The sequence below is a fragment of the Octopus sinensis genome, linkage group LG23, assembly GCF_006345805.1.
Source record: "Octopus sinensis linkage group LG23, ASM634580v1, whole genome shotgun sequence".
NCBI lineage: Eukaryota > Metazoa > Mollusca > Cephalopoda > Octopoda > Octopodidae > Octopus > Octopus sinensis.
The window spans coordinates 19,101,466-19,127,791 of NC_043019.1; the positions used below are offsets into that span (position 1 = coordinate 19,101,466).

The 26,326-nt window shown below is 39.4% G+C and overlaps 1 protein-coding gene across 2 annotated transcripts in view; it reads left to right on the top strand.

Moving 5' to 3' along the window:
- LOC115223430 overlaps positions 1-26,326 on the top strand; it is a 54,412-nt gene that overhangs the window by 6,326 nt on the left and 21,760 nt on the right. The window contains exons 2-7 of one of the 2 annotated variants that reach the window (XM_036512431.1): positions 7,752-7,842; positions 13,042-13,239; positions 21,660-21,895; positions 21,947-22,016; positions 23,456-23,578; positions 24,892-25,023. In XM_036512431.1, coding sequence (XP_036368324.1) covers positions 7,752-7,842; positions 13,042-13,239; positions 21,660-21,895; positions 21,947-22,016; positions 23,456-23,578; positions 24,892-25,023 — 850 coding nt within the window. Of the gene's footprint in view, positions 1-7,751; positions 7,843-13,041; positions 13,240-21,659; positions 22,017-23,455; positions 23,579-24,891; positions 25,024-26,326 lie in introns of both variants that reach the window. The other variant, XM_036512430.1, reaches the window with a different exon arrangement.

Genomic DNA, 26,326 nt, shown 5'->3' on the forward strand with positions numbered 1-26,326 from the left:
ATTTTTTTTAATTTTAAAAAGGGGTGGGGGTGGGGGGTGTTAAAATATGGAGATTTTGTTTGTGTAAAATTTGGATTACATATATAAAGTTCATGTTATAATGAGAGGCTTATAAAGAAAGATGAAAGGCAAAGCATATCCTGGTGAGATTTGAATTCCAACTAAGTTATTTCAAAACATTTGGTCCATCATTCTACCAAACATTGATAATAATTGAGGGTTGCTAATTTCAAGGCAGGGTGTATGTTTTTGAAACTTTACCATTAGCATCTGGGACACATTATAGGAATACAATTTGACCTCATACTTGACTGGTATTTTTATTTTATTGATTCTAGAAATATAAAAGACAACCTTTAACCTTGCAGAATTTGAAGGTGAGCTGTTTAGCTATAAAGATCTCTTCCATCTTCTGGTACCAGTTTGGGCTGATGACATTAAATAACTCTTTTAGATAAGATTAAAGAATAAAGAATTATTACAGTAATTCAATCTGTTTAAAATGAATCACCAGACAAATCTAATATTCTAGCAAACTCCTCAATGTGGTTAAAAGTTTAAGCTAAAGAGAAAGGGTTTTAAGTAGATAACCTGGTACGCTGAGTAGTGAACCATGTTACCAATTATCATGGATTGATCTTGGATAACACAGGTTCACATTCAGTCAAAGATTCTGCTTGTATTACAAAAATGTACCCCAGTAATCATCTAGAATGCTCTGACTATCACTCGTGTTTTACATGACCATGCTTGGAGGCTGCATATTTGTACCCATCAACATGGGACCAGTGAATAGGAAATATATGAAGGCACCTCAGCCTAACAAATGATGCAGGTGAGTTTATTCTCTAAAGGAAAAGGTTGAGATTATCCAGAAACTACAGGATGAAAGTTTCATAGCTATGAGCAAATAAATCAGCATCATTTATAAGAAAGAATTCTATATTTGGACTATTTCCAAAATAGGTTTTAGGAAAAACTCAGTGGAATGCAGAATCTTCTCAGAAGCCTGTTCCTTCTTGGTAAATATGAACAATGTGACTTTATAAATCCTAAAACTCAGAGCATGTACCTTTTGTGTGTCTACTCAAAGCCTCCAACATCCAAGCCTCATGCATCAGGCAAGCTAAAACTGTTGTTTGTTGAAAGTGGAACATAACAGTTTGAGAAACTCGGATATTGTCTGCTGTTCTGCTGACTGCACAACTTCCACCCAACAATCTTAGACATTTATAAAATTTTTTCTTGCAATTTGTCTCCAATTTGGTTATTGAATGGATGAAAGTGTAGCACACCAGACAGATGTCTGCCACTGTCAGTTGGACATCCTTTGCACAATGGAAGGTATTTTAAAATAATAATAATAATAATAATAATAATTGTGTACAGTGCTCAGGTGCACTACAACTCATCTAAAGTGTATATATAATCAGGTGTAGTTTCGGCGGATTTCGGAAAGCATGAGGGCCTTAAAAGATGCAGTGTCATGGCAGTCAACAACTGACGCAGGCAGTTTATTCCATGCTTCAGCAACTCTGAGCGTGAAAAAATGTTTCCGAAAGTCATGGGAGCTGTATTGTTTTCTGACTTTGTAGGCATGTCCACGTGTGTTAGACACATGGAGATCAAAAAGGTGTTCAGTGTTGTTGTTGGTGAGGTGGTTGATAACTTTGTGGGTGTTTACCAAGTCCGTCGCCAAACGCCGGAGCTTCAGTGAATCCATGCCCAGGGAAACAAGGCGCTCAGAATATGGTAGGTGTCTGATGGAGGGTATGCGTTTGGTTGCACGTCTCTGGACAGATTCCAGGAGGTCAATGTTCTGTGCAAGATAGGGGTTCCAAACTGATGATGCGAATTCCAAGTGTGGTCGTACCATAGCTGTATACAGTTTTAAATAGATGGCTGGAGAGCGGCTAACAAAAGACCTGCTGAGTGATGCCAAGACACCCTCGGCCTTCCTGACAATCTTAGAGATATGCTTTGACCAACGCAAATCACTGCTGACAGTGATGCCTAGGTCACGCTCGCAAGAGGATTTCTTGATATCAGTATTGTGGAGGGAGTAAGTGAACGCAGGGTTTTTTCTCCCAAAATGCATGGTGGTACACTTGTCCACAGCCAGTTTCAGTTGCCAGTCTGTGATCCATTGCTGCATTGTGTCTAGGTCTGATTGCAGGAAAGAGTTGTAGACATCAGGATCTGTCCTCTTGATTTCAAGGTACAGCTTGATGTCGTCTGCATATTTCAATACTGTGGCATTCTTTAAATTGGCATCTATGTCGTTAATGTATGCCACAAACAAGAGGGGACCAAGGACAGATCCCTGTGGTACACCCGATGACATCTCATATGGTGTAGAGTGCTGTCCTAGAACTGTGACTACCTCCTTTCGGCTGAGGATGAAGGATTTCAACCAGTTAAAAAGGTCATCCCCCACACCCATTGCAGAGAGTTTCACCATAAGCCTTTTGTGTGGCACAGAGTTGAAAGCCTTAGCAAAGTCAAGGTAGACAACATCCACCCATGAGCCACTGTCAGTAATCTGAGTAATGTCCTCAAGGAACTCGACAAGCTGGTCACTGCAGCTGGAGTTAGGGACAAATCCATATTGTGAGGGTTGGATGAGACTGTGAGAGCTCCAGAAGTTCCAGAGTGTTTCTCTGACACACGATTCCATCAGTTTTGCAATACAGCTAGTGAGACTGACTGGGCGATAGTTGACAGGTGATGTGCGGTCGCCCTTTTTGAACAGAGGAATGACACTGGCAGTTTTCCACTGCTCCGGAGTAGCACCATTGTTGAGACAGTACTGGAAGAAAATAGAAAGCTGGTGTAAAAGGAAGTGCCTGCCACGTTTGAGAAGCAGGTATGTAACTCCATCGAGACCAGGGGAGGCATAGTTGCGCTTATTTTGAAGGTGACGTCGCAGCATTGCAGGTGTAAATTCCATAGTTGTTATGGAGTTTGCTGTTAGTGATGGTGAAGATGGTACATTTTGACTTTCAACAGTGAATATGTTTGCATAGCACTCGGCAATGAGTTCTGCACATTCCTTGGGGTCGTCAGTGATCTGGTTTGTGTGAGGGTTGCGAAGAGGGCCCACTGGAGAGTGAGGTCTCTGCTTTGAGTGCACATATTTCCAGAAAACCTTGCTGTCAGGATTGGCTGCTATGCACTGTTCAAATTCAAGCACTGCTTTTTTTGTCACTTGCTTGAGATGGTTGGAGGATTTATTCCACTTCTTCCTGTTGGTGTCTGATTTATGCAACCTGTATTCCCGTTCAGCAGTCCGACGTTCCCTCCTGACAAGTCGGACCGCTGAAGTTTCCCAAATTGCCCTTTTGGGGCGGTTCTTCTTTTTTTGTTTACGTGGCACTGATGCTGCACATGCTGCCCATATTGAGTCCAGGATACTCTGGAGTATAGTATTCACATCTCCAGAGTTGTAGAATTCACGCCAGTTTGGGTGCTGTAGTTCAGTGTGGTACAGGTTCCAATCTGCTCTCTTCCAATCGAAGGAAGCAGATTGGAGATGGTTCAGGTTTTTGTTGCCCGCAAGAGCCAGATTGGCGATGATCATAGCATGATCAGAGTCACCTAGAGGTTCCTCCGTAGTGCAATTGATAACCGCTTCAGGAGTTGTGGTGAAGAGCAGGTCCAAGGTGTTGTCGCCTCTTGTTGGAGAGGTGACTACTTGTGACCAGTTTGAGTCCAGCACAAGCTCAACAAAATCGTTTGCACTCTGTGGCCAATGGAAGGTCTCCCAATCGATCTCAGGATGATTGAAATCGCCTGCAATAAACACATAAGTGGCTGTTTTCCTGGCAGCAGCTCGGAGGACATTGCAAAGCTGTGTGTCCCGATGGTAACTTGGGGGACGATAAACAACGCCAAGCAGGAGTGTTGACATGGTCATACGCACGTCACAGAAAAAAACTTCTTCTTGTGATTCGTTCAAATCGGCACAAGGAATTACCAAAAAATTTGAACGAACGTAGACCATCACCACCACCATGGCGGTTAGTGCGGTCCTTACGGAAGAGGTTGTACCCCGTAATGTTGAAAACCCCATCACAGAGTAAGGAATGCGCCCATGTTTCCGTGACAGTGATTAAGTCAGGGTCAACACTTCTGACGTAGGCGTTGAACAAATGTATTTTGTTGCATAAACTGCGAGCATTTAAGGACAACAATTTGTACCCTGCTCGCAGTTTATGATGGTGTGTAGAGGATGGCAGGTTGTTCTGGCTTAGTTTCCCTGAGTTGCTGTAGTCTTTTTAGTTATTGTGGGTAGAGAGCACTCAGACCAGCTGGTATCTCTCTTCCACGTTTCAGCAGTCTTGACAAATCTCCAGATTTGTCCATCTTCCCGAAGACTGAAGCTTTCCTGTAGAGCTGAGTTCCTATTCAGGGAAGCCACTACACGTAGCTTCGGACGTACATCGGACGGTAAGCCTGGGCGTGTTCGGAAGGTGGTCCGATTTTCCTGCCCAGCTTTAACTGAGGCCAGATGGTAAGAGGTTGCCTCAGTGGGGTCCGTAAAAGACAACTTGATGAGCCTAGGTTTTGGGCCAGGTCATCCAAGGCGGATAGCACCCGTTGGGGGAACGCAGCCTAGGTCTTTGGCTGAGTTGGCAGCAAAAGCCTGAAGATCAGCCATGTCTTCTGGTACCCCAATGGCAATGACTTCATGGGTGGCAGAATCCGCGGTCTTAAATGCGACAAGAGGTACAGGTACAGGGAGGTTGAGGATTTAACTGGTTGAAATCCTTCATCCTCAGCCGAAATTTAAAAAATTTTCTTTAATTTCTGTCAACCATACATTCTGCTACTGGGCCCTTTACACCTTATGATAATTAATAACAAGGTAGTTGACATTCTTGCAGCTAGTCGCATTAAAAAATTTCATCTTTTGAAAATCAGTTCAACTTGGAAATGTCTCCTAGAGCAGACACTGTCTCCATGGCTATTTCTGAATTGACAGATTTTGTTTTACTAAAATATTTATAAATGATAGAAATGAGATAAAATACTAAAACATTATCACAGGTAAATTTGTGACATTTCCCCCAAGGTTATGCACTTATATAGAAGTTGTGGAAAACTAGAAATATTTCATCACTAGCTTAAAAGCCACCCGAAAGGGTGGCTGTTAATCTAGCTCCTGTAGAGGGCTCTTCATTAGGCCTTGGGCCCAACAACGACACCTCATACATTGAGTACGTATTAAATTTTATTAAACTTCAACAATATTTTTCAAGCAATTTTCATCAAAACAATGATATAATTTGTTGACTTGGAACTTATTGCAAAGGTACATGATAAACAACAGTACCACCACCACCATCGCCACCACATCTGCCATACACAAACACCATTCAGACTTCTGACACCACCACCATCAATACCTTTGACTTTGCTGCCTTCCCCTCCACCACCATCACCACTGCTGACTCTCACTTCATTCCTCACCCCCACTGCCTCCATCCCTATCACAACTACAGCTCATACTATTACTATCATCCCTTTGTCCAGTATGTTACTTCAACCTGATAGATCAGTGGTCAGTCCCCCTTCCTCTCACCTATCCACTCTTTCTCTATCTCTCTCTTATTGTTACTCCCACTGCCACCATCAACACTACTACTTTTAATAAAAACATCAACTCTCCCTAAATTTCTTTCCCTCTCTTTCTCTCTGTCTTTGCCACCATCGCCCCCCCCCCGTCTCTATGCCTACTTTTACTCTCACTTCAACATGAGCAGAGGGGGTCAAAGTGTGACACACTGACACGTTGAAAATACTTTTTGCATTTATTATATTAGGTGAAATATTTTGATTTAGTGACAGATCAAACCAAAAATCTGTTTCAAGTTTGACAATAAAAACCATGAGAAAAAATTTTCAATAAAAATGGTAAAATCCAATTTTGGAGAATCTTAACTTTTCCCTCTCTCACACAACTCTAAGCATGGCTTGGAGAATCTTCCAGTTCATCTTGTACTTTTGCTATTCCTTTGATAAGTATAGCTGTGGAATAAAGGCGGTGAGCTGGTAGAAACGTTAGCATGCCAGGCGAAATGCTTAGCTGTATTTCGTCTACCGTTACATTCAGAGTTCCAATTCCGCCGAGGTCGACTTTGCCTTTCATCCTTTCGGGGTCAATAAATTAAGTACCAGTTACGCACTGGGGTCGATATAATCAACTTAATCCGTTTGTCCCCTCTGTGTTTAGCCCCTTGTGGGTAGTAAAGAAATAAGTATAGCTGTGGAATTACCAAGTAAGCCTTTAATACACTGTTCTATTAGAAGAAGGCTTCATTTTATAAAAGTAACTTAACTTTTTGATGATAATGCAGTGAGTCTGCAATAATTGTAATAACATTAAACCTAACTTTTATCATCTCAAATATATTTCTCTTCTAAAAGTTACTTGTCTCTTTGAATAGACTTTAATGGTCTTCCTTGTTTTGTTAATTTAAATGTTTATTGTAATCAATAAATTTTCTCATTTTTCCATTTATCTGTTGTTGCCATGACATCAGCATCTCTGCTGTTAGAAAGTGCTTAATACTTCTGTGATTTTTGTATTTATTCATTCAGATTGGGTGTGATGCTCCTTCAAACCCTATTGAACTGGATTACTCCCTAAATACTGTATTTAATGTCACATATGATACAATTTATTTTCCAAAAATACACCCCCACCCAGTACGGTATATGAAGTGGAGTCTTTATTACATGCGTGAATCTGCACTGTAAACTTTTTTCCTGACTGTGCACTGCTGCGATTGCATAGTCTTCTATGCCAGTATCAAATGCAGTAGCTGTGCAATTTCTACAAGCCACAAAAGCTCACATGTTGTAGAGTCATGGCTTTGTACAACTGACAATAATGAGATATCTCATAAAAGGGTTCTTCTCATTTTCTAGAGAGACTTCCATTCAATCAACACTCTTCATTTGGCATTCCAAAACTGGTATGGTTTATCTGTGTTACCAATGTATGGAATTAAGAATCCTATCTGAAGAGGAGACTGATCCAGATTATGTTCATATCAAGTTTATGAGTGGGATGGTTTCTGTAAGAGATTCAACTCTCTGTAGATGTGACAGACATCAAACTATGCAAGTTATTCACGATATATTGTCACGCCAAACTGAAGCAGTAAAAAGCCAGCAACTACGGCTCAAGAAAGTTGCAAAACAACTCAAAACCTTTTTCTCCATATGTCAGTATGCAATCACCATAACTCTGCATTTGGTTAGCAGAAGCAATCCGTGTTTCCGTAATATGTGATTGTTGTAAACAACTCTCACTGTCATACAAGTGGTGTCTTTCATTTCCAATTTTTCATGGAAACATGTCTAGCCACAGGGAAATAGGTAAGAGTTGATAACAGGAAGGGCCATAGAAAATCTGTATCAAGGGATTCTTCAAACCCATGCAAGCATGGAAAAGTGGACGTTAAATGCTGATAATAACAAAAATGGTGATGATATATATATATATATATGTATACATCTAATTTTCTGTCTACAAAATTTCACTGGTAAGCTATTGTTCTGCCAAATATTTTTTGTAGTGGATTGAACCCATGACCTCATGGTTTTGAAGCAAATTTCTTAACAACCTGACGAAACTTGCTCCTTGGCTCTATGACTACATTGAATGTCAGGAGTGACAGGGAAGAAAAGGTTATTTTTGTCATCCTCCTCATGTATTACCATTATTCTTCTCTGTGTTTCAGCGTAGGTGGATACAATAGTCTGAATGATCCACACTTACAAAATTATTTCACCAACAAAACTGTCACCAACTACTTGAAGAAAGCTGGAGTTGTAAGTATATCTTGTAGCAAGTAATTCCAATTTCTTTCTTGCGTTAAACGTCGAATATGTGTGACACAAGTTGCTAATCTATATTTATAAATATATATATATATATAAAATCCTTTGTATCTCTGTCTGTTCCCAATGCATTGTCAAATGGCTCAACCAAATCAAATTAAATTTTACATGGCAATACACATCCCAGGAGTGTCAACATGTAATTTTGAGGGATTAAGACAATGCGACATTGACACTGGTTCTGTATTATGTCTCAAAACTCGAGGAATAAAAGTGGAACCTTCGATGGAGTAACAGTTATAAATAGTTTCATTTTTATATTTCACTTTTAATACTTTTACTTTTATATTGTTTCACTTTTAAAACTTTCACTTTGTGTGTGTGTGTGTGTGTGTATACAGGGTTATTCAAAAAGAATGAACCAATTTCATTATGCAATATTTTAATAAGGAAAAGCAATAGAAAACTCCAGCTGAGTCCCAAGTATTTACTCCCAATCAACTTTTATTTCCTGTCTTAGAAAGGGTTCAATGTGGCCACCACCTGCAGCACAGGCAACATCAATGCAATAAGAGAATTCCTCCCAGTCATGTATCAGCGTATCAAGATCCACTGAGTTAATCACTGTTGTTATTTCGATGTTTAAAGTCGTTGAGGTTAGTGGGTGGCGGTGGAATATAAACGCAATCTTTTACATATCCCCACAAAAAAAAATCACACACAGTGAGGTCTGGGGATCTCACAGGCCAAGCACAAAGAGTAAGGTCTTGTGCCCTTTTCCGACCAATCCATCATTGAAGCATTTTTTCATTTAAAAAAGCTCAAACCATCAGGTGCCAGTGGGGTGGTGCTCCATCTTGTTGAAAAATGAAGTCATGTGAATCTGCTTGCAGTGAAGTGAAGAGCCAGTTTTGGAGCATATCGAGATAGGTTTGTCCTGTAACGGTGTCTCCTTCACAGAAAAAGGGACCATAAACCTTGTCCTGAGACAAGAAGGCGTTCACCTTAGGGGAATCTCTTTCATGCTGCTCAGCTGTTTCATGTGGGTGCTCTGTTCCCCAAATGAGCACATTGTGATGACTGTGCCATTCAAGTGGAAAGTTGCTTCATTACTAAAAAGTAAATGTGAAACGAAGGTTTTGTTTCCCATCATCTCCAGCATTATTTTGCAGATTCCATCTGCCTCTTCTTGTTGTCATTGATAAGTGCCTGATTGAGGTGTAGTCTGTAGGGTTTCAAATGTAGACGTCTTCTTAGCGCATGCCAGGTGTGGATTGAGGGATCACAAACTCACAGCTTACTTGATTTGTGGACTTCCATGGGCTTCCCTCAAACACAGCACAGATATGGTTTTGGAGAAACCAGTGGTCATCCTCGACTTTTTCCTTTACACAGACACCCACTCTCCTGAAACAACCGTTGAATGTTCTTAGGAGAGGGCGGATTAATGTCGAATCACCTTTGAAAAGTGCGCTGCACCGTGACAGCCAAATTTGCTTTCATGAACTTGAGAACGCAGAATGCCTTTTGCTGAGGAGTTGCCATTCTGTGTGTAAGCAAACAACTGAAATTTACCAGAAGAACAACATGACTACAGCGCCCCTGTGGCAGCCATTCAAAATTTAGAAAACTCCACCACTACTCACTAACCTTGATGACTTTAAACATCGAATAACAACAGTGATTAACTCAGTGGATCTTGATATGCTGGTACATGTCTGGGAGGAATTCTCTTATTGCATTGATGTTGCCTGTGAAGTGTCACACCCTAATAGTGTTGCATAACTGGCCTGTTTAAAAGCACCCTTAAACCATCGGGCAATATGCTGTGCTTGAGAAGATCTGTTGAGTTAAGTGAAATCATAGTCATGCCGCCTGACTAACACCTGTGCCAGCGGCACATTAGAAGCACCATTCAAGCATGGTCGATGCCAGTGCTGCCTGACTGGCTCCCATGCTGGTGGCACGTAAAAAGCACCCACTTCACTCACAGAGTGGTTGGCATGAGGAAGAGCATCCAGCTGTAGAAACCTTGCCAAATCAGACTGGAGCCTGGTGCAGCCTCCTGCCTTGCCGGTCCTCAGTTGAACCATCCAACCCATGGAAAACGGATGTTAAACAATGATGATGATATATATATATATGTGTGTGTATATATATATATATATATATATATATATATATATATATATATACACATCCCTTTCTCGGTTGAGAGGTCCTGCTCTTGTGTGCTTGCTGGTGTTGGTGCCGGTGACACATAAAAGCACCCAGTCCACACACTGTAAAGTGGTTGGTGTTAGGAAGGGCATCCAGCTATAGAAACTTTGCCAAAACAGACAAATGGAGCCTGGGCAGCCCTTCAGCTGGTTATCTCCTGCCAGACTGTCCAACTCATGCCAGCATAGAAAATGGACATTAAACGATGATCTCACACACACATGCACACAACATGCTGGGTGTGTTCTACATTTCTAAGTTTCACAGGTTTACAGAGAGAAAGAAGATGAGTCAGCTACATCCTTAGATGTGTAGAGTGAGAGTAGAGAGAATTTAGACATGGTTTCTAGGTGAGACAGTTTGAGCTTCCATCGGTCTGCACATGTCACATGGATACTTTGGCAAGGCAGAGTGACAACAGTTTGATTCCACATAGTAGAAGAGACACTTTATTGACACCAAACTGTTGGCTGTCCGTAGGATTTTAAATTACAGTCACATCAATTCCTAAGCTACCATTTGATGAGATTACCAGTTTTCTGGTGTCTGCTCACCAAGCAGTTGGCACGTCAAACATAGTTGCCTTGATGTAATTTTAGTGAGGTGATAAAAGTCTCTGATAATAGTATACAGAAGGCAAATAACCTCACTCTGTGGAAACAGGTGTTGTTTATTGTGCAGTTGTGTGTGTGTGTGTGGGGGGGTGCATTCAATAGTTTGCTGTTCATTAACAGGGCATCATATCTTTGGCAATTGTGATAAGATGAAATGGTTTTATTTCTGATGGCCACTGCAGACTGTTGTGGTATATGTAGTTTCTCACAGAGCCAGAATTAGCAATTATGAACTAAATGCAAGTAAGGAGGGGTTCCTCCTGTCAAGGAGGCTCTCTGTGATGTTGGGGATGTTGTTTCTTTGCTTCTGGTGCCCCCAGATGAAACACCACAAGGACGTGGAGTCTTCCTTCTCACTGCACCTGAAGGAGTTCATGTCTTGCATAAATCTTTCCTTGAAATCAGGGTTTCATTGTAGATCTCTTTGCTGATAGATTGAAAATTCTTCTGCTGACACCTGTGACCAGCTTTCTGATAACAGCTGGACTGGTTGGAGTTTCTAAGGATAAATGCTGGCCAACAAACTGAAACCAGTAATTCGTACCAAACGTACCAAAGCCTGTTGTCAAAGCAAGTATTATTGTTGCAAAGCCAAATACAACCACCCACACTGTTAAAACCATTGAAAATTTGGGTTTTCAGTTGTTGGAACATCCTGCATAGAACCAAAACCTTGCTTCTTCTGACTGTCACCTCTTTGAACTGTTCAAATCATTGTTGATTTACTATGAATGAAGAAGCACAAGAAGTGGTGAATGAATGGTTGGAAGACCAGCTGGAAACCTTTCCTGAGGGAATAAGTAAGCTTGCGGACCACTGGGAAAAGTACGTAGAAAAGCAAGGGGACTATGTTAATAAATTTCAACCCCTGATTTAGTTTTGATAAATTACAGAAACAGGGGTGCATACAATTTTTGACTTACTCTCATATACATACACACATGCACACGCACACACACACACACACACATACACACACACACACACATACATACATATGACACACAAAAGGTGCAGCAATATCAGAGAAAGGTTAACAGAGGAACTAACTTTTGTATGTGGAAGATGCACAGGTACCATAAATGCTGAAAATATGCAGAAAATAGACTTCATCAACTGCTGGGGGTGGGGGGGCAAGCTAGAGATAGTAGATAGCTTCTGTTATCTAGGTGACTAACTTAGTAGTGGAGGGAGATAATCTGAGAGCACAGCGGTGAGAATAAGATTAGGCTGGACAAAGTTCAGAGAGCTCCTACCGCTGCAGGAAACAAAGGGCCTCTCTCTCTCAGAATGAAAGGCAGATTGTATGATACCTGTGTGAGAACTGCCATGCTACATGGCAGTGAAACATGGGCTGTAACAGCTGAGGACATACATAGGCTTGAAAAATATAAAGCCAGTATGCTTTGCTGGATGTGCAATGTCAGTGTGCATGTTTGTCAGAGTGTAAGCATCTTGCGAGAAATGTTGGACATAAGAGGCATCGGATGTGGTGTGCAAGAGATGACTGCACTGGTATGGTCATGTGATGCATATGGAGGAGGAGAGCTGTGTGAAGAAATGTCGACCTCTAACTTTGGAGGAAACTGTGGTCGAGGTAGACTTAGGAAGACATGGAATGAAGTGGTGAAGCATGATCTTCAAACTTTGGGCCTCACAGAGGCAACGAATATTGACCGAGACCTTTGGTGATATGCTGTGCTTGAGAAGACCTGTCAAGCCAAGAGAAATCACAATCATAGTTGATGCTGGTGTCATGTCACTGGCACGTAAAGAGCACTGTTGGAGCATTGGGCCCCACAGGCAAAGTGGCCGAGTTCCTTTCAAGCATTGGGCCTCACAAAAGCAATGACTGAGACCTTTGGCATCATGTCATGCTTGAGGAAAAGACCCTTCAAGCTGAGCAAAATTGCAGTCATGGCAGATATTGGTGTCGTGCAAGTGGCACTCATGCCAGTGGCACATAAAAGCACCCATCACACTCTCAAAGTGGTTGGCATTAGGAAGAGCATCTAGTTATAGAAAACCATACTAAATAAGATTGGAGTCTGGTACAGCCTTCCAGCTTACCAGCTCCGGTCAAACTGTCCAATCCATGCCAGCATGGACACCAGACGTTAAATAATGATGATGATGATTATATGTATATATATATATATATATATATATATATATATATATATAGATATAGATATAGATATATATGTATGTATATGTATATATGTATGTATATATGTGTATATATGTGTATATATGTATGTATATATGTGTGTGTGATATATATATATATATGTGTTATATAATATTAATTATTGACCTGTGTTTTTTTCTTCTTTTCTATATATTTGTTGTTTAGGTTACTAGAAAGGGTGAGATTGTGCCAGATGCCGTCTACAGAGCAAACATGGCACATGAAGAGCGCCGGAGAAAGGCCCGGGAGCAGCTCACCAGTGAACTATTAAATAAATCCGTTAATCTACAGCGCAAATATGAAAGTGAAATACAACATAGACTTGAAGAAATAGCAAAACTGGAGCTTATTCGAAAGATTCGAGTAAGTCATTTATTGTTAATTAATAGGAGTTACATATCTATTTCTAATCCAGTGTGTGTGTGTGTGTGTTTATGTATATATAATACAATGTAATATATGTGTGTGTCGAATACTGTAATGAAAAAGAAAGAGCTGGATATGAAGGAAAACTTAAATCGATGCCTAATAATAATGTAGTGATTAATTGTAACAACAACAACTTGAAAACACATAGTAATGGGCAGAATAGAGAACCTTGAATAACTGGGGGGTTTATCAACCCTATAGAAAAGGAATCCTTTAAACCCTCTTTGGGAAATGGAAAGAATAGTACTACATATAAAATGAGGGGGAAAAAAATCAGGTAAAAAATCAATTGTGAACCTATCCGGAATTACCCGATTCATGAATGAGAATAACTATAATAATTGTTTTAATAATAAGTCCCAGAGAAGTATATTATGGTATAATCCTGTGTTTGGACTACATATATCCATTAACCTTGTGAGAGCTTTCATTTACAGCATTTGATAAACACTTCCCTAAGTCAAATAAATACCATAAAATCTTTAATAGACATACAGTGAAGCTGTCATATGCAACATCACATAACTTAGAATATTACATTCATAAATTTAATAATAGGAAACTTAACAAAGTATATAATAATGCTAACAATAAGTTGAATGGTACTATAAATCTCGCAAATAATCATAACAGTAGGGGAAATGGTCCTACTAGCTTGTATAGCAGTTACATTTAAAATATTAACAAAAATTACAATAATAGTAATAATGATAATAGCAACAACAAAAAATAATAATTATGGCAATAATACAAATGATACTAACATAAACAACAAATAAGTTAATAATTAATAATAAACAAATAAAATACAATTGTAAAAGCAAAGCTGTATACCCTCTTGGAAATAAATGTTCCCAAAAGAACATCATATACAGATGCACAGTCTGGACTCAAACAAGAATTTGCATATATAGGTGCAACATGTGATTACTTCAAAACTGTGAGAGTATAATCATGTTGTGTCATTTCAAAGTAAACACAAAATAAATCTCTTTCTAACCTAATATGGAGTATATCCGAACTTCACAATTTATGCAAATCTCACAAACTAAGCAGTGAAAAGGATTCGTGAGATTTGTGAATCTGGTGTTTAAGCTTATAAGATATCATCAATATTTGCTTTGGAATTGCTGCATCCAACCAAAAGAATTTTTTCAAATGTTCATCAGTCAACTTCATTCGATGTGCTGACTTCACATACTTCATTTTTGAAAATGTTTGCTCACAGACATAGAAGTTGTTCTAAACACTGATGCCATACCAGAGGCAAATTTCTTCAACTTTGAAAACTCATCACCTGGTAAGCAGTGACAAAAATTCTACAAGTTTTCCTTCTCTGTGCTTCTCTGTCAACAAGCCATTTGCTTGCAAATCAATGATCACCAACTATTGTTTGACTGGCACATCTTGAAGGATACAATTCAACAGATTCTGGAACGGAAGAATGTCACTCTCACTTCTGTTAAAGATCCATAGCTTCTTCCTCTCTACAAATGAACTCCACATATAGAAGACACCTGCCCTCATAATCAACTCCTTCAGGTAAATGGCCTTGCTTGATTTGTAGGAAAGGTGTAGACAGGAATTGCATATGGTGTACTCAGTGTAAGCTATGGACACCCTAGGGGTGCAGTGGAATAAACGGAAGGTTATCAGAGAAGGTAGTGTCTGTATGTGGAAGATGCACAGGAGCCATAAAAATTATAGATACTCAGGAAATTGATTTTCTCAAATGAACTGAGGCTCTTTAGAGGTACTGGGTTATTTCTGTTACTTAGGAGACCAAATTAGTAGTGGGGGAGGATGTACGGAAAGTGTAATAGCTAGAATAAGAAAAGGATGAAGAAAATTCAGAAAGCTTTTACCTTTGTTGGCAACTGACAGTATCTCTTTCCAAGTGAAAGTAAGCTTATATCGATGCATATATGTGAACAGCAACTCTACATGGTAGTGAGACATGGGCCCCCGAATGTGGAGGACATGTGAAGGCTAGAGAAGAACGAAGCTTGTATGCTCCACTGGATGTGCAATGTAAGTGTAGATATTCAACAGAAGCATTAGATGCAGTGTGCAAGAGAGGACTGCATTGGTTTGGTCATGCAATGTGGATGGATGTAGACAGCTTCACAAAGAAGTGCCATTCATTCAAAGTGGAAGAGGGAAACCTAGGAAGACATGGCACGAAGTACTGAAGGATGATGATCTCAGGACACTGAACCTGATGAAGGAAATCTGAGATATTTAGTGCCTCGCTGTACTCAAGAAGACCCAATCTCCACAACAGAAGTGTTAATGCTGTTCCCCCTGCTGGAGGGGATTGGGCTGCAAGAGCCCCGCACTGTGCCATGTAAAAAGCACCCGTGTCAACACCATGCAATGGCACTTGTGCCAGCGCCATGTGTAAGCACCTAGAACACTCTGAATAGTGATTGGCATTAGGAGAGGCATCCAGCCGTAGAAGCCAGACCAAACCTGAATGGAATCTAGTGCAGCTCCCTTGTTTGCTGGCTCTGATCAAATTGTCCAACCTGGGCCGCGATATGGGAAGCAAATGTTAAATAATGAGGATGATGATGATGACACGCATACTTACATATACATACACAGATATATATATAGACACATATATATATACACACTCACATACATATTGTATGTGTGCATGCGTGTATATTTACAGAGTGCGGTGAATAAATTGCCATCTAAATAACGCGAAAATGAAAATAACACTGACATCTCATCTTAACAGATATATTTACCAAAATGACATAAAAATATCTTGAAATACTAAAGAGTTAATTTATTCAATAAAATTGCCATTGGCTTCAACCACAGCCTCCAGATGACTTTGGAATCTGCAACTCTTCTGGACAGTCTCCTTGTTTAAGTTTGGTGAATGCTGCCAAAATCCTTGCCTTCAATTCATCTTTGGTGTTGCTAGGAGTTTTGTTGGTCCCTCGCTCAGCTGCGCTCCACACACAATAATCAAAGGGGTTGTCTGGGGAGTTAGATGGCCTGACGTTAGGGGTGATGTGGTCACAGAAATTGTCTGAAAGCCATGATTGGGTTCTCCTGCTTGTGTGGCATGGTGCAGAGTCCTGTTACCAGACACAGGGTCTTCCAGCAGCCACCCTCTTGACACAAGGCAGCACTACCTCCTCCAAGCACTTGATGTAGGTCACCATGTTGAGTCTGAGGCTGTGTGGAAAGATGAATGGAGGCATCACATCGCCATCACTAGTGCTCACTCCAGACACCATGATGTTGACTGGATGTTTGATTTTTATCAACTCTGTACATGTCCTCAGATTGACACCCAAACACTCTGAAGTGTTTGTATTGGAGCTTCCAGTGCAAATACCAAGCAATGCATCATGTTGTTTCCATGGTGCTGTTTTTCTAATAGACAGTGCCCAACTGACCCTACTATACTGTGTAGTTGACAAAATCAAAAACAAACAAAGCGCATGCATAAAATTAAAAATACAAAATGGTGTCAATTCACCCATTGCACCTCGTATATATATATTCTTTTATTCTTTTAATTGTTTCAGCCAAGTGACTGCAGCCATGCTGGAGCACCACCTTTTAGTTGAACAAATCAACCCCAGGACTTATTATTCTTTTTGAAGTCTGGTATTTATTCTATCAGTGACTTCTGCCAAACTGTTAAGTTACAGGGATGTAAACACACCAACAATGGTTGTCAAGCAGTGATGGAGGGACAAACACAGACACAAAGACACACACACACACACACACACACACATACATATATATATTAGAAAAAAGGAGCACTCTGTCGGAACAGCTTGCTCGTGAAATTCATGTGCAAGAGGCTCAGCACTCCACAGACACAAGTACCCTTAATGTAGTTCTCAGGGAGATTCAGTGTGACACAAAGTGTGACAAGGCCAGCCCTTTGGAATAGAGGTACTACTCATTTTTTTTCCAGCTGAGTGGACTGGAGCAACGTTAAATAAAGTGCCTTGCTGAAGGACACAACATGTCGCTGGGAATTGAACTCTTGACCTTACAATTGTGAGCTGAATGCCTTAACCACTAAGCCACAAACTTTCACACACACACACACACACACACACACACACACACACACACACACACACATCCAATCAATTTGGTCCTTCGCCATTTCTGTGAGACTTAACATCCCAAAATCATTCTTCATCACTTCATCCCATGTGTTTCTGCATTGGACAAATGCAATGAATAAAAATGCCATCTCAGAAACATTTAAAACCTTTGTAAACCCCTCAAAATGATCAGTTTACATGTGCGCATCGTCCACAAAAACATTGGTGTTTGATGCATGAATTTGTAGAATGCAATATCAATCATTGAACCTAAGATTCACGGACGTTTTGCAAGTGTGGATGTGATATTTCTCGACTTTGCAAAAGCCTTTGAGAAAGTCGACCATGGTATGATATGTCACAAACTACATGATTTTGGCATAGTCAGAAAACTTGGTGACTGACTGCAGGACTTTCTAAAGGATAGACATTAGGCGGTGGTTGCCAATGGAGTCACCTCAAAGGAAACAAATAGCAAGTGGTGTTCCACAGGGCACTGTCTTAGGGCCACTGCTATTCATAGTGGCCCTCTCAAACATGCCCTCAGCTGCTCTGATAGCCATCCTTGTTATGTGGATGACACAAAAGTCTCTCAAACAATACAAAATCCTAGAAATATTGCACATCTGCAATCGGAGTTGGATGCAATATACAGGTGGGCTGAGAATAACAACATGCAGGAAAATTCCAAGCCCTACACTACCAACACATGAAGCTGAACAGTATGCAGACAGGATACACTGACCCAGGAGGAATTGCAATCCCTGAATCAAAAATCAGTGCCTGGGCATTGACATGAGCAATGATGCATCTTTGCAAGTGCATATTTCCGATTTGGTAATAAAATGCAGATACATAACTGGATAGATCCTCTGAACTTTCAAAACAAGAGAAAAGGAGACAATGATGGTCCTTTGGAGGGCATACATTCTCAGCTGTTAAGACTACTGCTCCCAACTATGGTCACCACACAATATGAAATTAACGATGGGACTCAAAGCAACATATCAGCTACTGGGAAAGACTGAAAGAATTAAAATTCTTCTTCCTAGAATGAAGGTGGCAAAGATATGCAGTGATATATATCTGGAAAACCCTGGAAGGTCTTGGATCAAACTTTGGCATTAAAAGTTACATGAATAGCTGAATGGGGCACCACTGCATAGTGCCAAAGATCCCAGCATCTCCATCAAAATACAGGATGAGATACTACAACAACTTGGGTTTCAAGGGCCCACAACCCTTCAGTATCCTTTCAAAATGTCTGAGAGACCTACATGGTGTGGATGTAGGTGTCTTCAAAACAAAACTGGATCTCTTCCTGCCAAGGGTTCCAGATGAGCCTACCTCGTGGCAGAAAACACAGATGAGGGCAGCAACATTAAACCCCCTCATTCAACAAATGCTGCATATCAGTGGAGGTTTCAAATAATGGTGTAGCACAGTCAATGGTGGTACCCCAGCATAACCACAGCTTTAAAGCCAAAACAATTTAAATATTAAGGATTAAAAATAAAGATATATATAAATACATATATATTATATATATGTATATATATATAATTCCTACTAGAGCAAAAATATCTCCTTGAACTAATAAAAAATGGAATCTCAAAAGCAATGAAACTAGACATCGCACAACTCAGGACACCCAAAACAAAAAACAAAGAAAACATTATCCCTTTCATAAACACGTACAACCCTGGAGTTACCAACATGTTCCAAATCATACATTTAAACCCGCCAATAGTCTTACAAAGCCCCAAAATGGAAAACATACTAAACAAATATTGCATAAAAAACAGTAGACGACAAGACAAAAACCTAAAGAAACACCTAACAAGAGCGAAATTCTCATCAGAAACTAAAACTGAATTCTTTGCAAAAGAGTGCGGAGATGGTAGATGTGGGATCTGCAGCAACCCCACCTACAAATACATAGAAGGAGACAAAGAAATGAAATTTAAAAGTGGTCACATATTTAAAATAAATGCAGATATGAACTGCAAGATGCAGAACGTAATATACTGCATAACCAGCCTCACGTGCAAGGAGGATTACATAGGCGAAACTGGAAATTCTTTGTGCCGACGAGCCAGGATTCACCGACAACATGTCCGACAGGAGGAACTGCGCAAGATACCACTGAGTAAACACCTAGATGCATGTGGAGAAGGAAAATTTAAGATCTTTCCCTTCTACAAATGTCCAAAGAATGACACCTCCTTCAGGAGGAATATGGAAAAATATTTCATAACTAAGTTCTCCCCCAAATTGAATGGCTGAAAATATCTCTATAATAAGCTGTACCAGATGAAGGACCAAATTTGTTAAGTAAACTGTATTAAACACACACACACACACACACACACACACACACACACACACACACACACACACACACACAGTTCTACACATATGTTTTGGTTTTTGAAAATACAACATTGAACAAAGGATATTCTAATATTTGAATGAAACCATTTCACCTTAATTTGTGGAACCAGTTGCTCCTGTATGATAAAACTTAACATTTATTTAACTGTCAATCAGTGAGATATTAGACTAAATCAATTGAAGATCAGACAACAGACTCCGTGGTTGTCAGTTTGTGTTCTGTCATCCGTAACTTCAACACAAGAAAGTCTCTTTTTCAAGTATGGACCTTACGAAATTTTGCTCATCATACATTGAAGGACAAATCTTTCAATTTATAATTTAACAAACATAGTGTAGCATTTAGTGTATATATACGTATATAATGGTATAAATATCAACACAATTATTTCTTCTTCCTCTTTTTTTTCTTCTTTCTTCCCTTCTCCAAACTCACAGTCACCCTCACACACACACACACACCTCCACAAAACAATAATAAAAAGAATTCTTCTTTTCTAAAACCCAAAAACCATTTGACTATTCCTCATTAAACACACACACACACACACACACACACACACTCTCTCACAATGATAGAAAGGAAATATAATTTATGGTCTACTTTCCCTCCCCTTCCTTCCTTTTCTTCTTCTTTTCTAACACTCCCTCCAGATACAAAAAAGCACACACACACACATGCTCTCTCTCACTTTCTCCCCATTCACCACCCTCTTGTACTGTCTTATATCCCTCCCTGCCGCTACACACTCAATAACACTATAAAATGGTCAAAACTTTTTTCACAGGGACCTAGTTCGATTTGAAAACCCCACTAGAATGGGAGAAAGCGCTAATACATGATCTACGTTATATGATGTATAAAAACATGTAATATACAAATAAATATCTGTAAATATAAAACCATCCGAATTTCTGAGTACCTCATTTCTTCTAATATAAAATACCTGTACATCATCTCCAAACCTTCCAATATATATATATATATATATATATATATATATATATATATATATGAAACAAGATGGCAAAAGACACATACAATAGGTACAAACCAACATTAAATGCAGGGATGAAGAATCCATAGAGTTGCTGAAGCATGGAATAAACTGCCTGCGTCAGTTGTTGACTACCATGACACTGCATCCTTTAAGGCCCTCATGCTTTCCGAAATCCGCCGAAACTACACCTGATTATATATACACTTTAGATGAGTTGTAGTGCACCTGAGCACTGTACACAATTATTATTATTATTATTATTATTATATTATTATATAAATAAGAGTTGGCTAAAGGCAATGTTGGGGATGAACAGGTTTTATAGAACAAAATGTGAAGTGGGAGTCTCAAGATATGAAATCAGTCTATAACATATTTATATAACATTCTAAATATATATATATATATATATATATATATATATATATATATACACACACACACACAAACACACAAGAGGGTGCTGAAAAGTTTCTGGCTCTAAGAGAATCACAAAAGGCTTAGTTGGAGACCTAACCTTCTGAGTTCTTTCTCAGGGCTAAGAAAAACTGAAGGACAGCAGCTGCAATAAGTGTGTGAATCTGAGAGGGGAATATCTGTTGGATGAAATCATAATTCAATGGATCCTCCTCTATTTTATCCAAAGCCATCAACTTCTCAGCAGCCCTTTGTATATTCAGTTGAAGACTGTTTTAACAAGTATAAAAATTGTGACTGAAGAAGAAAGGATTCAGTACAAGTGTAGTGTTGAATATTATTTGAACCTTTGCTAATGGAGACCGTGTGTGTGTGTGTGTGTGAGTGTGCATTGTTATTGATATTATATATATATGTATATATATTGTTTGTTTGTTTCTTTCTCCAGTTAGAAACTCGTACAATTAACAAGTTTGGAATTAAGGCGAAAGGCAAGAAGAAATCCAAACGTATGCGTGAGAAGGATGAAGGTGCCATCAGTGGTGGCAAGAGAGGGGATGAGTCTGTGGAGCCGAACAGTCAAGCAACGGAACAACATGAAACTAGTCCTGAGGGTGACGCTTACACGAACGGTTCCTTCAGCTACATGTCTAACGACTATAGGACTAATGACTATATGACTAATGACTATATGACTAATACTAATGACTACATAACAAACGATGGCACGACCACCGACTATATGACTAATGACTATATGACTAACGACTATATGACTAACGACTATAGGACTACTGAATGTACAGTAAGTGTTTTTGATCTTCCAATTTGCTTCATTAATCACTCACCTCACTTTGTTGTTGCCTTCCTTACACGTTTCTTTTTATTCATTTGATTTTAAGATTCGTTTTTCTGTTCGTTTTCTTTGTCAATTTTATTCATTTTCAAAATATTTCATATTTTTTTAATTTCATTTTGATATCTTCCACTCATCATCATCACCACCAGTATCATTGTCTTTCTTTTAATGTTTTAAGAAAGTCCTCTTTTATGGCTTAGCCGCGTTTCTCTAATGTCACACAACATCGATCCTCTCAGCTCCTGCCCCACCATTTCCATTCAGCCTTGCATTGCGTGTTGGGGACAATTGGGGCTGAGGGCTCAACGAGTTTGCTTGGCAGTTACATGCTTTCAAGATCCCTCTCACTGCATGACACCTTGTGCAAGTCTCTTCAATGCTTTGTGAATGAATTTGGTAGGTGGAAACTGTGTGGAATCCTGTTTTATAGAGGATTCCACCTTGAGCAAGGCTCTTCTTCTACCACAGGGTCTAGCTGGTCAGTGCCTTGCAAACAAATCTGAGAGATGGAAATTGTGTGGAAGGCTGTTGTGTGTGTGTGTGTGTGTATGTTTTGGCTTGTTTTTGTACCCATAACTTAGTAGTTTGGCAATGGAGACCAGTAGAATAAGTAGCAGGCTTAAAAAATAAGTGCCAAGGTTAATTTGTTTGACTAAATCCCTTCAAAGCTCCAGTATGGCTACAGTCCAGTGACTGAAAGGATAAAAGATACAAGAGATTCTTAGATATAGAATAGAAAAGACAAGTATGACCTAGCTTCAAAGCTAATCCCAGATCTCCTTGACGATATCTGACCTGGGGTTAGACCTCAACTCCCAACGAAAATGGAGATGCTGTTGTTGCTCTCCTCCCTCTTCACAATCTATACACCTTCAGAAATATTCTGTCACATGGCCTGTAGTCACATGCACTCTCTCTATCTCCCATCATCCCTCTACTTCAATTAATATTCTTAATACTACTCTAATCAATAAATTGATTTAATTAATTACCTGACAAGATTATATTTGACAAGTGGGATCCATTAATGATAAACATATTGGCTTATTTCTGAAAATTTTATCCCCAAAACCTGAAAGCGTAGCCTGAGTTGTGTCTGTATCAAAAGGGAGTCACTCATCTGCTGATCCCTGAAAAGTGAAGGAAATTGGAATACGATGATTACTTAATGCACAATCTTATATACAACACTCTCCCTCTTTGCCTTATCCTCATTTTCTCTCGCTCTTCCCCTTTCCTTTCAACTAATCACATGAAAGAGTTACAGATGGGCTAAGTAACGGAGGAACAAGCAGAGTTATTACAAGATTAGCAATTTATCAAGCAGCACTTTTATAAAACAATAACTCATGTGATTTCTTGATGCCATCTTTGTATATTTACAGCCTATTACAGATCACACCTGCTCATGTATGAACTCCTCCTATCAAGACGGCTCCAGACAATCAACTTATACGGATGACTCATACTACAGCTATTGTTCTGAATGCAATAAAGAGTGCATGGTGGTAAGAACAGTTTGTTGTTGTTGTTATTGTTATTAAGTTGGTGAGCAAGCAGAATCATTGGTGGGTTGGACAAACTGTTTAAAAGTATTTCTTCTGACTTTTGGTCTGAGCTCAAATTCCACTGAGGTCATGTTTGCTCTTCATCCTTTCGGGGTCATTTAAATAAATACCAGTTGAGCACTGGAGTCAATGAAATCAACTTAGACCATCCCCTCCTCCTTGAGCAGAAATTTGAAATCGTCATTATTGTTGTGCTTTGCTTCAGCTACCACCTAATCTGATTGGAGCATTTGCTATTCAGCTTCTTGTGGAAGGGACGTATTCCAATGATCAGGTGCTCCCTTTGCTGCCAGTACCCTCTCTCTGCAAGGTGCACCATGTCATTTGATGTGCAGACACAGGCTCAGTCTGCAGCATCTGCAAAGATTCTTTGATGATGAACATTATTGTGTGACATTGTCATGTCTTAATTAGTATTCTTTTCGGGGCCACTTTCATCCACTCCTTCGTACTATATAACAAAATCTCACCTTTATCACTGCACAACCTGTTCTTATACCTTTCTGCTGTATCCTCAATCCAACATTTACTATAATATAATCCTAAGTGTTTGTTCCAATGCAGCACAGATAATTACTTTTGTCTCTGGCTTCAAGTCACTACTTCTTAGCCAGTGTCACCTTTCATTCGCATCAGCTCACCTCTCTTGCAAACTGCCCAGACATCTTTTTTTTTCCTTTCTGTCTTTTTCTCCCTTCTTTACTCTATATTTCTTTCTACACCTCTCTCTCCACACGCGTATTTCTCCTGACCAGATTTTCTCACTTGAATCAGAAATGGTTCTGTGGCACTCTTTTTGGTTTGTTTCATTTTTTTTTTCTTTGTCTATAACAAATAAAATTCCTCCACTTCAAACTTCTTCCAATTTTAACAACTTGATGGTTTGTTTTAGGTTCTCTTTTGAAGATAATTTATATTTTGGAAATGCTTGAGAATCTCCCAATGGGGGGGGGGGTCGTTGCCAGTGCCGCTGGACTGGCTCCTGTGCAGGTGGCACATAAAAAGCAACATTTGAGCGTGGAATTTGCCAGTACCGCCTGACTGGCCCTCATGCCAGTGGCACGTAAAAGCACCCACTACACTCTCAGAATAGTTGGTGTTAGGAAGAGCATCCAGCTGTAGAAACTCTGCCAGATCAGATTGGAGCCTGGTGCAGCCATCTGGTTCACCAGACCCCAGTCAAATCGCCCAACCCATGACAGCATGGGAAGCGGACGTTAAACGATGATGATGATGATGATTTAACTTTTCAGGTCGACCAAGATGACCTGCTGCCATATTGTGGTAAACCATGTCTTCAAGATCCAAACACTTCAGTCCGATTCCATGATGACACAGTTGCTCCACTATTTCCAACAGTTGACTGCACGTTATGTCCTTGTGAGGTAAGAAATAAATATAACGGTTCTGTTGTTTTGCCTCAGTTTTTCTTTTACAGCTCAGCCAACAAAAGCCTCTTCCCTTGTCAACAAGAATCCCCTCTGGCAAAGAGGAGGAGGGGGAGGAGGAGGAGGTTATCTTGTCTTAGCAAGGTACAATGTAGAGTGAACAAGGGATACTCTATAGCAAATTCTATTAAATTAAATATTGCAAAAGCAGAATGAAAGGCATTGAAATGTCTGTGGAATAATTCCTCTGTAGTAACTAAAGAATCTGACAAAGGAGGAGCCGTTATAATAATAGACAAGAGTCATTTTAAGGAAATGGTCTTGGATCAATTAAGTGGGTAACATTTCTACGAAATGTTAGGAACCAACACAGATAAACAATGGACAAAATTGGAAAATTGACACACACATTTAAAAGCAGCACAAAGTAGCTGGATTATCAAGAGAATTTAGATATAAAAACAAGGAACTTTTAAAGACCTCCCTGTATTATATGAAAAGCCAGCTAAACTGTCAGATTTATGCTTGAGTGTTGCAGGACAAACTCAAGAATTCAATGTTTAAATAATCTTCTGAATTCCATGTTCAGACAATTATGCAACTTGTTTCCTCATTTGATGACATGGACATTTTTTTTAATCACACATAAGGAATTAATATTGAGATAACCGTAATAATTTCTGATGTGATGAGCCTCTACACAAACATCCCACATGAATTAGGATTGAGGGTAGTGGAGTTCTAGATAACATTTCCACAAATAATTCAGAAAAGATTCTCAAAATAATGGTGCTAGAAAACAAGACGTTCACATAAATGGAACAGCAACAGCTACAGCAGTCACAGCCTCTTTTGTACCTTTATTCTTGGACTTTTTACATGAAAAAAAAGTCTATGTGATGAAGAATTATTTTGATATGAGTTTTCAAACCTATTTAAAATAAGAATTCATGCTTGCTGTTTGATATTTTGGAGCAGAAATGAGAAAGATCTTAGGATATTTTAAGAATTGGTCAATAATATTCATGAATCCACCAAATTCAAAACGGAAATGAATGGAAGGAACTGCCATTATACTTTCATGTATAATTAATATTATGGTTAGTTGTAGTTCTTAGTAGGTGTTGTTGGTCTATGCTATGATGGACCGTGAAGTGTAGCGTAGCATGGTAAATTCCATTGTCTCGACTACAGTCGAACAATGATGATGATGATGATGATGATGATGTTGGTCTATGATAATAATTTTGTTAGTCAATAATAAACCAATGCCAGTGCTCTAAATGTCTGTTTTAATTTT